The following is a 16743-nucleotide window of genomic DNA, read 5'->3' on the forward strand; positions in this document are numbered from 1 at the left end:
CAGAATATTCATAATATTGCCTTTTATTTATTATTTTCAAAATTTTTTATACCTTTCTTTATATGGACATATCTGCTGTACCTTACTGTTTTACCCTTCTCAACCTATGGTAAAAGCACAATTTTAAAACTTTTCCTTGGTTATTTTTGGCTTAGTCTCACATTTAATAGGAGCTGCTAACCAATCATCTTCAATGAATTTCAATTATTAATGGACGGTATTAGCTACAGAACTTCTTCTATTGCATGAATAAACTTATAATTATCAAAAAACCAAAAATCCCCGCTTTTATCGTTGAGTTAACCAAAAATTTTAAAAAAATATTAAATTTTAATTTTAATTTTTTTTACACAACATCCAAATAATGCACCACAACTCTGTAAAACAAAAAATGTAGGGTGCTTGAAATAATTTGTCTTAAATTTTCTGTCACTAATTTGAGGATACACCCATTACGAAAATGAAAGAGAGCACCCCATGCTTTTAGTTATACAGAGTTGTGGTGCATTATTTGTCTAGCTATTGGAAAATAATTTAAATTTAAATTTAATTTTTAATTTTTTAGTTCATGCAATGATAAAAGTAGGATTGCTTAGTTTTTTCAAACTATACGTTTATTTTATTCTATTTAGTCTCAAAATAATATGTATCAACATTACACGGAACTTTTGTTGTTACCTTAGAGCAATCAAATTTTTCTACTTAAAGACCATCCAGTGCAATTACGTGACTACACTAAAAGCCTGGTTATTACAAATAGCTCTGACCCCCTTCCACTTACCCTTAATACTAAGGTCTAAAGTTATCAAAATATTGTATTGTGAGAGGTTCTTTATATGTATGCAAAATTTCAACTCATTTGGACATCGAAAAGTGGGTAAAAATTTAATGTAAAGATTTTATCACATAGTACATTCATACACACACACATACATACGGGTGAAGCTAAAAAAGCATGGTAAAAATACTTTGCTTTAGTAACTATTACATACATGGAATCATCTTGTTTCACTATTTTAATACATTTTCATTTAAATATAAATTTCTTAAATATTCCTTTTTGATTTTGAAGAGGAACAATTATACCACCATCACATAGCACATATCTATGCACCTACTAGCCTCCTCTTTTTTGTGCATGACTATTTTATAGTTGAAATGTTTTGGATTTACTTTCGCTGGATTTTTTCATTACATATTAGAAATTAATCTGTACTGACTCAAACTTTAAAAATTGCTTTTTATCAGTGACAACAGGAATTTTTTTATGGTTTGAAAAGCAATATTTAATTTCGAAATATAAGGTAGTTGATACATCTTAATTTTCAATTTATATTGAATCTGGTATCATCCACATTTGGTATGAATTAATCGAGTCTCTACAGGTGAACAATGTTTAATAAAAAATTGATAGTCTTATATACCTTAAAAGGGTACAGACAAAAGTCGACACTTATCTGTAATTTCTCTCATTAATTGTTCTGCAATAATTCTTTAGTTTGCGCACCTGAGCGGTAGCTTAGTGTAAGTATACAGTTAGAGTTTTGCATTGCAAGGAAATGTACAGAAATATTTAATGCAAAAGAGCCTAAAAATTTATTTACTAGTCTCGGTACCTCTTACATACAGATCTGAAAAGTATAAATTCATCAATTCGGAACATGCCACTAATTATATAGAGTACCACCTCACCTAGCTATCATAGTCATTAAAGACCATTATGGTATTACATATCAATTTATTCAGACTACTATGTTGAGGAAGATCTCTTAGTTTAAATTGAAAGCAGTTAGAGAAAAGTGATCAAATCAATTGCTTTCCATTTTCATCCTATGTTGGAAGAAGATTTCTTTGTGAACCCAAGTAATATTACTTACCCATGTCATCCCTTCTTTTCACTTTTCAATTGCTTCTAACAAAATTTTTTGATATTCTTATTCAATAGCTTTTAGTATAAAGATTTCGCAATTGTTTAATTTGTCAAAATTGGTTAGAAAACACTATCTCGTTTCTGAGGATAGTAAAATATTGAATTAAGACTTCTAGTTACTGGCTTTTAATAAAATTAGATATTATAAATACTTTTTATTTTTCTCAGTATAATGCAATATCATTGAAACATGAAAACCAACAAAAACCATTAACTTTAGCCTCAAATTATATATTCTGCAATATAAAAAAAATGCACTGCAAAAAAAATTATAGCAATTTTTTTGTTTATATTTTGATTACTAGAGTCTCGATTATTTTTTGGATTCATTTCACTCCAGGCTGGAATCAAGTTTACAATATAATCAGTCCTTTTTAAATGATTTTTGTTCGATAACAAGGGTTATGCAAGATTGGGTAAACATTTCTTGTTTATAACTGACTCAAGGTCGACTAGGGTGTATCAAGAGTGCTGTCGTTCAATCATTGACTTGAAACAGATGTATATGGGCTTCAATTCTATTGTGCTACTCAATGAAATAATCATGGCACAAATTTTACCTATTAGGTAAACATTGTTTGTTTTTAAGTATTTTGCAATTAATAATTTACTTCAATGACTTTTTGGTTTGCTATCACTGACATTTTATTTCATCCAAATAAATAAGTATTGCATCATAAAAGTTAAAGGAAAATGAAATAAATTGTATTTTTAAAAAGATCTTCATAAAGAAGTAGAAGTGAATTCAGGGAAATATTGTTTGACAAATGTTAAACATTACTTAATATTGTAATAAGATAAGCTGCAATAACTTAAATAGTTAGCTTCACCTGTTTATCTAAATATTAAAACCCATCTAAACAATTTTCTGCATTTTAATAAAAGCTTATGGTGAACTGTAACTTTTTTAGTCTTGTTAGACACCTCTTTATCCTATTTATTTGCATTCATGGATTTGAAACATTTGGACTATTTTAATTTTGTTTTTTAATTGCATAGTTTTATATTTTAATTATGTTTAACACAAATTTTAAAATTTTATAATATTTTCTTGTTCACAACCAAATTTGGTAAACAGAATTTGAACCAAAGTTTTATATTGTTTTACATAACTTGATCATAGTAACTTAAATCTGAATAGGTATAGTCAGAAAATATGAATTTAAAAAGTTGATGATTTAAATTTTCAAACAAGATATGAACTAATTTTTTGAATGTGAATAAACAATAAATTACATTAAACCGCTTTAATAAGTTTATTGGTAGTTAATTAATATCTGGTAGTAAATGCATAAAAACATAATTTTATTTAGTATTGGTTGACAATCTATCATTTGTACTTAATTCTAAGTCCAAATTTACTCTTAAAAGCATGCAAAGAGTAAACATATCCTAAATTTTCTTTTGATTGAGAAGTTCTCACAATATGACTGTTTGAAAACCATTAGGAAAAAAAATTATATAATATTTTAACCACATATACTCAAACAATATTTATTAAATATGTTTTTACAAGTTTTAAAATATCAAACCAAACATAAGTGATTAATGTTAATTTATTAATTACATGTATTAAGGAAGAAAAAATAATTTGAGAATAATCCAAATCAATAATAACAATTAAAATTTATATCAGAATTGTTATAAGTATTATCAATTCTACTACTTAAAGTTTATGAGAAATTTAAATGTTCAGCAGACTGATTTAATCCAAATTAATTTCGAAAATATATCTCCAATGAAAAATATGTGTATTTTGAGTTTTTAATTTTCTATATATTTTATGTTTAAATATGAAACTAAACGTTTTCCATCATTAAATGTATTGAAATTGGCTAATCAATAGATTATTTAGTCTTAAATTTTAATATATGTTTGTTTAGAGCATACTGTCTGAAATCATCAAAAAAATTAAAAAATTAATTTATAATTTTAATAAATTAAAAGAATGTTTTAGAAAAACGTATTACTATTAGTTATTCTTCAATTAAGTTACCTAATTTACAACTATAGCTATAACAAGCTGTAACATGTAAGTTGCGATACTTGTTTACACTTTAAAGTCTTCTGAATATGGTCTAGTTTTCTGATTGCTTTCATTAAATTACGGTATAATTTAGAACGTACTATTTTTAAATGACTCTAATATCATTAGAGCCATTTTGTATAATTTTTACGTATAACTTATTTGGTGGTAATTAAAGACATATTAATGATAAGAAAAACATTAAAATGTATATGTATATATCATTATAGTAAATAATGTGAAAAAACTTGGTATATAATCTCTTATATAATTATAATATGGTCTAGCTACAGGCCATCAGTTTTTTGTAGCAAGAAGCTAAAATATAAAAATACTATATGCATGAGTGCATATTTTAAAACAACCAAAATCTAACTAGGCTACAACAGGTAAGATTGTTAGTTTTGTATTATAGAATTTTAATTTACGTCGCACATAAATTAAGTTATTTTTTACAGCATCCCTTGCAGATTGTCTGCTGATTCTATAATTTAATGGCAGATCATAATAATTTTTTTGCATCTTATCTGAAGTTTGTACTAGGTCAGCTTTCTCAGCTTCATTTTTACAGCTTTTTCAGCTTCATTTTTACAAACTGTTAACAAAGCAACAATGAATAACTTTCCATAAATAATTATTATAACAATAGTTTTATCTGTGGAGGCCTTAGAGTTTGCGAGAGTCATGGCAACAACCACTGGACTCCGGGCCTGCTTTCAGGCGCGTGTCAAGAGTAGTCCTTCACTCTTCTAAGCTGTGCGCCTATTCCACAGCGCTGCAATGACTTTTTGCTATGTTTTACATTTAGCTGCTTATCGTTCTGTCTCACCAGATAAGCAGCGCATATCACATCGCAGCAGTCCGTCAATAATTGTTTATAATTTAGCTAGTTAGGTGAAGAGATTTAACAGCTGGATGATAAATGCAGTATTTGTTAAACAATACTGATTTACACAAGTATTAAAAATTAATAATACATACATGAAAGAACAATTTTTTTCTGGCGCAGTGAATAACAATAAGTTCAAACCTAGCTGTGTTGCCCTCTGTCCAAATACTCCCTAAAGTCTGGGTGGCGTCAGGCGCAGTCGGGTCCCTACCACCGCGACCCGCCTATCCCTGCAGCATGGCAGGGTTCAACCTGAGCCGCACGCCACCACGTGGAGCCCGCTCAAGGCTGCTCCAGCGATCACCGCCCGCACCAACGGCCCCGGAATGGGGATAGCGCGACGTCCACCCCCAAGAAAAGACCGTGCATATGCAAGTGCGTAAGAGCGCGAGGGTGCAAATTTAATGCGCAAGAGTGCAGGCGTGAAAAACTTTACAACTGTGAGGGTGGGCAAATGTGTGCAAGTATGCAAATGTTTGCAAGTATGCAAAAGTGTGCGAGGTGGGAAAGGTGTGCGAGTGTGCAATAGGTGCAAATGTGTGTAAGTGTACAAAATTGTACATGTGTGCAAAGGTGTGCAAATGTGCAAAAGTGTCCCACTGTGCAAAATTGTGTAAGTGTGCAAAAGAGTGCAAGTGTATCAAAAAGCAAAAAGGTGTGGTGATGAGCGAAAGTGTGCGAGTGTTTGCAGGTGTGTGCAAAAGAGTGTGAAACTGTGCGCAATAGTGTGTGCACGTGTGTGCATGTATGTGCAAAAGTTTGTGAAAGTGTGTGCAAGTGTATGTAAAAGTGTGTGCCAAAGTGTGTAAGTATGCATAAGTTTGAAAAAGTGCGCAAATGGTGTGCAGGGGTGTGCAGGTGTGTACAAGTGTGTGCAAAAGTGTGCAAAAAGTGTATGCAGGTGTGTGCAAAAGTGTGCAAAAAGTGTATGCAGGTGTGTGCAAAAGTGGGCAAGTGTGTGCCGTGCTGTTTCCTCTCCCGGTCCCCCACCACATACCTAGTAATTTCCTCTCATGCGATCGTAATTTTCGTAATGCTAGAAAATTGTTACTCCCTCAGCAAAGAATTTTCATTTCAAAATTTTTTTTAAGAGTTAAAGAATGCCTGGTGCTGAAGATAAGAAACATGAAAAACACATGGTAGCCTTTACTACGGTGAAAGAAAATATTGTTTTGTAACTATTAGCCAAGTTCGGGCTTAGTTTTTTACCTACTGCTCCAGTAGAATTGTAGCTGTAGATATGATTTTTCACTTCATTAACAAAAACTAACCCGCTCATACCCCTTAGGGATGGAATTTAAAAAAAGGTGAAAATTATTAGGTAATTATTGTATATTTTATATTTGTAACAAGTAAATAACTTTTGCTTGATTACCTTTGGAGCTATAATTAATTATTGTAACAACATATTACCGTTTTTTCGTCATTTTAGGGGTGTAATTTAGTAATTACTTAATGTCTGGTGATTAAGGTTGCGATAGTTCCAAATAACATTTCATTTTTCGTAGAAATCCATTCAGTATCTACTGTTTTAAGTCATGCCGAAAGAAAAACCGGCAAAATGTATTAAACATTTATATTTTTATTTTATTAATCATACCTAATTAATAATTTTTCCTCATATTTTTTATTAATTTTTATGTAATGTACTTTTTTTTCTCAGAAGGTTTACTATTAGTAAAATTGAGTAAAACGCAACGCATATTTAAACTGTTAAATAATGCCACCTCTCCGATTCTTATAATCTCCTGCTATCATACTTATACAAACAGCAATATATTTGTACCAACTGAAAACACAGCAAATAACACTACCAAGTAACATTGTTCCAAAACGACTGGTAAAAGCGAGTACAGTTTTTACCTTTTATTGTTCCGTCGACGTTTCATCTATGTGTTTTTCAGTGCTTATCAACAATATCGGAACCCACTCGCTGTAATACGATTTTCGAGCGAGCCTATCATATTATATACCAGGCTGTTAGGATCTGAAAGGAGGTGTAGCTATATCAACAATACTAAATGTAAATAAAATACGTAATGCCACCTCTTGAAAACTTATAATCTCCTAATATCAGGCTGGTACAAACAGAAACAATTAAACAACACAGGTTCCTTCCGATACTTTTATTGGCCAGTAATAAATAACATTGCCAAGCGTACCGGAATGACTGATAAAAGCCAATAAATACAGTAGTTTGATTTTCTTTGTCCCGTCGACGATTCATCAATATTTTCAGTGCTTATCAACAATATCGGAACCCACTCGCTGTAATACGATTTTCGAGCGAGCCTATCATATTATATACCAGGCTGTTAGGATCTGAAAGGAGGTGTAGCTATATCAACAATACTAAATGTAAATAAAATACGTAATGCCACCTCTTGAAAACTTATAATCTCCTAATATCAGGCTGGTACAAACAGAAACAATTAAACAACACAGGTTCCTTCCGATACTTTTATTGGCCAGTAATAAATAACATTGCCAAGCGTACCGGAATGACTGATAAAAGCCAATAAATACAGTAGTTTGATTTTCTTTGTCCCGTCGACGATTCATCAATATTTTCAGTGCTTATCAACAATATCGGAACCCACTCTCTGTAATACGATTTTTTGAGCAAGCTGTATTACACGATAGTACCAGGCTGTTAGAATCTGAGAGGAGGTGTCTATCAACACTAAATACATATACAATACACCACAAGACCGCCTATCGGAATCTTATAATCTCCTGATATTGCACTGGCATTGGCTTTAAGGTCAGTATTAACATTATCAATCATTCCGATATGACTTATAAAATCAAGTACAGTGGGTAGTTTACCTTTTATTGTTCCTTTGATTGATAAATCAGTGTTCTAAGTGGCTATCAGTAGCGGAACCTGCTCGTTTTAAATACTTTTCTTTTAAGCGATCCGTATCATATGATGATAGTAGGATATTAGTAGGGGCATGCAGATTTCGCGAAAAGATTTCGAGACTAGATGAAAGTTAAAACACTATAGAATCGTCTGTGTTTCGTGATTGGGTGAGTTTCTCCCAGGTACATATCGATTGTAACAACACCAATGGCGTAGCCAGGATTTGTGTAGGGGGGGTGTTAAGAAGCATGCCGCCCCCCCCCCTTATTAAAGCGGGGGGTGGGGGGGTCCTCCCCAGGGAAAATTTGGATTTTAAGGTGTAAAAAAGTGCTATTTTAGGAGTTTTCGGTACTTAAATTTAAATATTGTAATGGTAAAATTTTTATTAATTTTTAATATGAAATTTGTTTAAGTGATGAATAAGAAATTTAATTAAAGATTTGGTGCTGGGGGGGGTTAGGGGTTCAACCCCCCCCCCCTGGGGGGTTGAACCCCTAACCCACCCCCCCTGGCTACGCCCCTGAACAACACCAATCACAGTGATTCAGTGCGGAAGTAAACGCGTCCTGAGTGGCTCGGTCAGATAAGGCAACGACTTCTCTCGCAGACGGCCGCCAATCTCAAGGAAGAAACCACAGGTGAGGGTATAACTTGTTGCAGTCTAATAAGTGTTCAGATCTTTTCGCGAAAAATACCTGCCCCTAGATATTAGGTCCAAAAAGGAAATATTAGAATAAGTGATTTTGTAGCCTGTTACTACTACAAGTGTCCATAAAAATGCCCCCACTTCTGAAGGGGTAGTCTCCAAAATTATTTTTCTTTATATAACATTTGTTCTTTATAAAAGGCTTTTTCTAATAAACAAATACTTAATAAATGTTTTTTTCTGAACTTTAAGCCTAATTTTCGTGTCAGTTTTAGCATGATCTAAACGCATAAGATAATGTGCCATACAGTTTTGGATATACTTACCGTTTTATGTTTGCTTAGTTTTAGAACTCGTTATACCTATATTAATAATAAAACTTTTTAAAGAAAAAAATGCTGTAGGCCTACATTGGATGAAATGATTAAAAAAAATTGTTGAAACTGGTAATTTTTATTATTGAGAACACAAAAATATAGTTTTTAAAATTTTCGTTTGTTTGTATGTTTCCTGTTTGTCTGTTTGTTCGAGCATCAATCGAAAACTACTAGACGGATTTTGATGACATTTGTTATTAGAAGCTGAGCAAAATCACAGCGACCTCTAAAGTGGTGAAAAATCATATAAGTATAAATAAAGTCGAGCAGTATGTAATATAATAGATGTACTTGACAAGCATTACCCCACTATAGGTAAAGTGTAAACGTATTGGTTTAACGATGTTTTTTTTAAATTAATTATGTTTTTACTAACGAACCAATTTTCGTGAATTTAATTATTTGTTGAAAATATTCTTGGCTAAAAGCTTAGAGTATTTATCCCCCAGTTAAACAAAACACATTAATTAAGATATTGCCATTAAAGTCCTTTTATATCTAGGTGGTGACTTGGGCCGCAATAGCGAGCGTGTGTGTAACCGAGACAATTTTAAGTTTGAAATGCTACTCATCCAATTTATTATAAAATTTTAGCGTTAACAAGCAAATAAAAAAAACGAGGTCTCTTGCCCCGAGCATCAGAATTTTCACTTTATTCACAAAAAGGCGGTTAAGAGTACCTATATATGTACATGTCGTCAAAATGTCTACACGTTACAATTCTTATTAGAATCAGGTATTTTAATAATTGTTGAATTTCTCTTTAAATTCGTTCACAAATTAAACTTAAAACGAGATTTGTTTTTCAAGAAAAAGATTTTCAATAGTGTTAAACTTTTTTGTTCGAAAGAACTGCAATCATTTGTACATACCATGATTAATTTTAATGCCTATTCGAATGTATATGGTGCAGTGAAATATCATTAGGATTAGTATTCGACATCTGGGCATAAATATACAGCTTGAGTTTAAAATATATATTTAATACTTCTTGCACTATAAATTTCATGTAGTTCTGATGTAGTTGAAAACTAATCGGCAATCAGCCATGTGTATTTTTCTTTTGTATATGACATAATTAAATAAGTAACTAGTGTTATAACAGATAAATTAGTAAAAAATCTGTAGTTTAATGTGCGAAACATACAAAAAATTGTAGATATTCAAAAGAAGTTTATAATAAGAACGAATGAACTTGTATTTACTGTATATGACGATAACATGAGAAACACTGGTTTGTATTTAGATTCCACTACACTTGTAAAAATTTAATACTTTTCATAAAACATTAAACTAACCTGGATGAAATTAATGTTTAGAAATTATCACGAGGGATTTGGCGAAGCCATAGTTGTTAGCTCTTCGTTTTTTTTTAAAAAAAAAAAACTACCTTAAATTAAGGCCAATAGTCATAATATCCGTTACATCCTGTAGCAAAATAGCGATGTATGTTATCTTGATATTTAGTACGATATCACGACAAAACTGACATCTGGCAAGTTACAGAACGTGAGAAACACGTGTAGGCGCTTGGCACGACCCTTATCACACAGGGGAGTCTAGGACCACTCCTGCTGACGTCACACGCATCCCTCCGTTAGAAAGCAGGCCTCGAGTCCAGAGGGCGTTGCCCTGGGTCATTTACTTTTGCGGGGCCCAAATATTTGTTGGAGATGGGCCTAACTTAGGATTGGAAAAGGGGGAGGGGTTTGTTTTAAACCTAGATAAAAGGAGGGTTAAAAAATAAGCTCTTTAAAAAAACTTGTTAAATCTACCTGGAACTTAAATTTCGTCCATGCTTTTGTTAGCCTTTAGAAGTTTTTGTTGTTCTTATAAAATTCTATGAAATTAAATTCACATTACATAATAATTTAGGGTCTTTAATTTAATGACAAACATTTTACATTAAAAGAGCGTCGGTCAGAAAAGGGCTAGGACCGGCCCTGAGTTTGATTAAATTACATTACCCTATTCTCCTTAAAACAAAATATTAAATTTTAAATTTCTACAATATGTTTTACAGTTTTTTTGATAAAGGTTTTTGTTATAATCTACTCTACTCCACAGAATAGTTTTTAAATATTATAAATTATTACAAAATGTATTTCTCCTATAAAATTAAATTTTGTAAGGTTTATTGATCATTCAGTTACTTTTCTTCTTTCTTTGTTTTGATGTATACAACTTTGATGGTGAGCACATAATTTTTCGTTGCACGTTATATAAACTAAATTGAAAGTTTTCTATCTGAATTAAATGATTATCTGATTGTTGTAGTGGTTAAGAGTGTTGGTCCAGTTTGGGATTTTAAATTTATAGCTAGGCCTACGTTAAACACTGTTAAAGTTGTAGGGTGTTGGGGGTTTGTAATGCATAAAAAATAAAAATAAACATTTCATACTTATATGCATAATACTCACAGAATTAAATAATTATAAAGACTAATCAATAAAGTATAAATATTTTAAAAGAAAATCTAATGATATGAAGTACCTACTAACCAGTAGTTTTGACTTTAGACTTATAATGTAAACTTGACTGATAATTAGATCCACGGTAATTTCGCGCATTCATTTAGTCGCAAGCTAGAATGGAAACCTACACACTGTCGCACTGTGTTCATGATTGGACCGCAGTTATCTGGACACGCCCCTCTACGACCGTGAGCCAACGATGTACAGCTAGGAGAGAAGTAAGCGAATCAGGTAGTGCCAAATAACAAGGATAAAAATGTTCTCGCTAAGAAATCAACCAATGGGAAAGTAAACATGGGTCGAGCACACCTATAACTTTGAATTATATCCTGAGGCCAGAGAAATCCGCGAAATTTCCGGGACTCTACTGATAATTAAACAAAAAGTTAATATATATGTAGGTATATATTCTTTCACGTACATAAGTAAATACATTTTTAGAAAGCTTTGTCACTCAAAAATGCTATAAGTTTAACATTGTTAGTTACCTGAAACGGGTCATGGGCGTATCTGTGTTAGTGAGGCGGGACGATAAGTGCGACGCTCGCTGGTGTTTTTAGAGCGGTATCGCCTCTAAACGGAAAGCTGTGAACTGACACGCAGTCTACTCGTCATGCGTAGGGCAACTGTGAGATTTGAGTGGTATCCATAATATTAGATAATGAAGAAATGTAAGTTTAATGCAAGTCCCTTGAGTGCTTTCAAGAATCTGTACCGGGTATAAATATTAGTCTGAAAACACGCGTTTTAGACATTTTAAGTCTCCTAAAAATATACAGTTTAAAAACAAAATACGAAAAGCCGCTCTCAGCGTATTATTAAATGCTTTTCGTATACAGATACCTTTCTGATAACTTGGACAGTTTTCAAATCGCATGGTTTCTTCTGAATCTCTGCACACCGTATGTGTGCCCGGGTATGCGGGGCCCTTATTGTTAGGCATATGTGTACGTTTTTCTGTCGTGTGAATGAAGATCTACCTTCATTAAAGTTTTTGGGAATTAATAAACTGTATCTTAGGGATCTTGGTATGATAAATTTTACACATATCTATATGAACTTTAAATTGCAGTACAATGGATTACTACGATTTTAAATGAATAGTAATAGAACATCTTATCATGAGCATCCAAATGAGTTCTTTTATAAAACAAACCACAATCTGAAGACAGGGTATGTACCTGTATGTACCTCATTAAATTGCATATAAATGCTTCAATTTACATCTTATGTGGTGATTGTCGTCTTTCAATCTTAAAATGAGGGAAATAATTGTTGTGAGGGGTAAAGGCGTGTTTCTTCTAATATAATAATTTTTTTCACGGCATTTGAGGTGTCTCGACTTCGCAGCACAGATCATACTTGATGTTTGGCAAAGAAAACGTACCGTGTTTAGTGATTTTCGGGTATTACATGTCGCAATTTTTGAAAAGTTATGTTTGCATTGAACGCTATTCTTCGAGACGTGCATTTTATTTGGTATTTCAGCATGTTAAAAAAAGAAACACTTAGATAAATTTGAATAAGTTGTAGTTTGACAAATTAATAGCTTAATACATGCTGATTGTTTATTTAACTACAATTGGCCTATTATATATTTTTAAAACACAAATTTACACTATCAGAAATTTACGTTTGTAAAATTTAAATGTTTTATTTCTGTATTTAGATATGACACAAATTTATTTTGCTAAAAACCATGGATTTCACTTTTAAATTTACAAAAACGCTGGTTACATATCATCCAGTTATCTGTGTAAATTCGCGAATATCTTGGTAATTTACGGGTACTGAATTAACTTACATTGAACACGAACTTGCAAAAAATAACAAAATAATACTAATAAAAATCTTAAGTCAATTTGCATGTCTACCCCGTTAACATTGGAACACATAACTTCAAAGTCAGAATCTAGCGAATATATTTTAAGAATAGTCATACGTAAATACGAAAAAAACTTTCGTTTATTTGAGGTGAATTCTTCGTCAGGAATTCCATAAATTAAATCTTATTTCTAACAGCGTAGCGGCGACTAAGCACACTATAGAGGCTTGAGTTTGTATATGCCTTGATCGAATATATATATATATACATATGTATATATGCAAACAACTATGACTATTTTATATAGTCGTAAAGTTATGATATTCTGCTATGATGTGCAACGTTTCAAACATTTATTATTTCCAAAACTAGTAGTTCTATATTAAGGAAGTTATTTCAACAAGCATAAAGAGGAAAACATATAACATGTTGATATCGATGCGTTCTTTAATCTAACGTGCATCTCAACTATGATTCAAGTTTTGGAAAATGGATTATCACAAGGATCACAAATAAAAAATCACACTCATAAAATATTTTACACATAATGTTTTCCATTCATCAATACAATTATCTTCAGCTGTTTTTATCTACTGTCACAAAATGTTGGGTTGTCTGAGAAACAGAAAAGTGTCACCAAAAATTCTTCTGATATCTGAAACAGAAAACCAAAATTATCATTAGGTCTACTTCACAAATATTGTCTCACACTGAGAAAATAATTAAGCATTGAAGTACGTTCTACCTACTGTCTAACGCTGTATAAACTATTTAGGCAAATGGTATTTTTTCGCAAATGATTACACTAATAAGAAGCTATCAGTGCCTTGGCATTATGTAAACTCAATGTAGGTTATGGTGAATAGACGTAGTAATATAATCAGGAACCAATTAAAAGAACAATTAATCTAGTTTACACCCATGTTCACAAATCCTTGCGAGTAAAATTTTACGACATTAGAGCCACATAATTTGGCATCATAATGTCCTTGGAAGATTATTAAATTTTTTCAACCAAAATGTCAAATAAAATGAAAGGTTTTAATCTCATTACATATATGCGTTCAAATAATGTATTAAAATCATAATTTTTATCTTAACTTTTGTCTGGAACAATTTTTGATTAGACGCATCATTGCTGCAAGGGGTTGAAAAATTGAGGGATAGAATTTAAAAAAAACGAACTTGCTTAGTAGGTACACTTTAAAATCCGTTAAAATGTTTGTAAATCTTATAATTATCTAAAACTTTTGTCTGAAACAATTTTTTATAAGACAATCCATTTTTGCAAGGGGTTTTAAACGGGGGTGTAAATAAAATATAATAAAATCGTACTTTTAAACTATTAATTCCTTTCTTTTTTATTGTAAAACCTAAAAATATTATCCACAATTTTCGTCCGAAGTTATTTATTTGACCAACTATAACTTAAAGGGGTAAAAAAAAATTTTGGAGTAAAAAAAATACAACTCCTTTAGTATGGACACAATCGAATCAGTTCCAACTTTTTTAAAATATTATAATTCTTATCCAAACCTTTTGTCTGAAATTGTTTTTGATAATATGAGCCATTGCTGCAGGAGGTTGAACAAATAAAGGGGTAGAATTAAAAAAAAAATCATATCATCTTTACCATGTACACCATTAAATCTGTTCTGTTTTATTGTAAAATCTAAAATTAATATTTATAACATTCGTCTTAAATAAAATTTGATACAACCAATAATAATTGCAAGGGGTGTAATAAAAAGGGGTTGAATGACAATAAATAATAGTTTAAAAAATCTAAAAAACACGCTTTATATAGAAAACCAAACTAAAAAATAGAAAATAAATATTAATAAATTTGATTTAAGAATAGTGTAAACAATTTTAATAAATATAAATTAATAATAAGTGTATATAAGAAAAAAAATATTTTATTTTAAAAAAGCGTGGGGTGCATGGTGTCAATAGTTATAAATATTTTATTGACATATATGAGTAGAAGGATTATCGTTTCGATAATATCTTAAAAAACACCCCACGCTTTTTTAAAAATAAAATACATTTTTTTTCTTATATACACTTATTAATTTATATTTACTAAAATTGTTTACACTATTCTTAATTAAAATTTATTAAAATTTATTTTCTACTTTTTAGTTTGGTTTTCTATTTCTATTTTCTTTTTGTCTTCTTTGATTAGGAAACGTTCACATTCTTTGTTGAAATCTTTATTCCACTGGTAAGCATTTGAGTTTCTGTTCGTGAATTTCTCAATCATGAAATCTTTTGCAATTTTCCCTAAATTTTGAGTTTCAGATATTTTTTTTTTCTTCAAGAAATGTTTCTAGCAGTTTTTCCAATTTTTTATTTGATCCACTAGTTATAGATTCAGCACTTTTTGTTTTTTCCTCAATTTCTTCCAGGTAAAAATCCTTAAACTAAGTTTTTCTCTCTATCCAAATATGTTTTTGATATATCATCTGTCAAACTTTGATGTCTTTTATTTAATGATTTACTGACATTGGCATAGTTTGGAGTATTTGTAACTGCTTGGTGTAGATTTGCAGGTTGGTGTTCGAGTGGAATTTCAAAAATCTGCCCATCAGGTGTAGCTATTGAGGTTATGCATATGGTGTTTGATTTCCCATCTGCTGTTGGTTTCACAGCAAAATCAAACCTCAATTTTTCCATGTTTCGTGAAATATTTGCAGAAAATGTTGTTTTATAATAATGTTTCACTCTTGGTTAATTGGTAAAATGAAACAAAGACGGAATTGTGTTTCTCTATTTAACGAAAGAAACAACATTTAAAGCCCTTATTTCAGGTTTATTTTTTATTTTTTAACAAATATAGATAATATTCTCTTCAAGAAAGTGTATTGTTCACAATAATCATAACCCACTCTCACTTTTCATTTAATTAAATGTCACAATATTTAGTAGGCTTTGTTTATATTGCGCCAAAGACAAACTGAAAGAAAAGAGTTCGCACATGAGCGAAATGGTTTTCTTTACAATGTGCAAACTCTTTTTATTTCATTTTGTCTTTGGCGCGATATAAACAAAGCCTACTAAATATTGTAAAATTATATAAATTGACAAAAATCTTATTTTGCAAATTGAATAATGGAATAATCTTATCAAATTAATGTATTGTCATCGGTCCTCGATAAATCTACAAATTTTGAATGAAATCTGGCCGTTTAAAGTGGGTCAAAATCGCACCCAAAGGAGTCGTTTACAAACATACAAACAAACATACAAACAAACATACAAACATACAGGTGAAGCTAATATAAAGCGTGTAATAAACACGAGCAAAAGGAAAGCACACACACAAGATTTATTTTTACAGCCATGCTTATTTCATTGCTACCAAAATAATTAAACATTACAAAAATTATTTCAAATTATAATATTTTGGTCCTTATAATGAATACGCTACTCCGTCAACATACCATTCCATAAATTCTGAACTAAGAATGTTTGTAAATATAATTTTTTATTTATGTTATATAATACTTATATATTTCTCATATTTAAAACTTAATTTTTGATGTTTTTTCTCAACCAGTTTTTTAGTGGCCACATTCCGTCTATTCAGTTGCGCCCCCTGGTTTGACAGGGCCTTAAAAGAGGGAAACAAATTAATGTGAAAAAAGGGGGCGGTTAAGGGTGGCAGGTCGCCATCGTAATCTGAGCTTGAAGGTTAACGTGGAATG

At 31.2% G+C, this 16743-nt stretch overlaps 1 protein-coding gene across 3 annotated transcripts in view; it reads right to left on the bottom strand.

Annotated features, from left to right (window-relative positions):
• Window positions 1-13567: 13567 nt before the first annotated feature.
• The window catches only part of LOC134532363 (uncharacterized), a 44321-nt gene continuing 41145 nt past the window's right edge, over window positions 13568-16743 (bottom strand). For all 3 annotated transcript variants that reach the window (XM_063368795.1, XM_063368797.1, XM_063368796.1), the window contains one exon: window positions 13568-13688. In XM_063368795.1, the coding sequence (XP_063224865.1) occupies window positions 13620-13688 (69 nt within the window). In that variant the 3' untranslated portion in view covers window positions 13568-13619. The remainder of the gene's footprint in view (window positions 13689-16743) is intronic.

The sequence above is a fragment of the Bacillus rossius genome, chromosome 5 (assembly GCF_032445375.1).
Source record: "Bacillus rossius redtenbacheri isolate Brsri chromosome 5, Brsri_v3, whole genome shotgun sequence".
Taxonomy (NCBI): Eukaryota; Metazoa; Arthropoda; class Insecta; order Phasmatodea; family Bacillidae; genus Bacillus; species Bacillus rossius.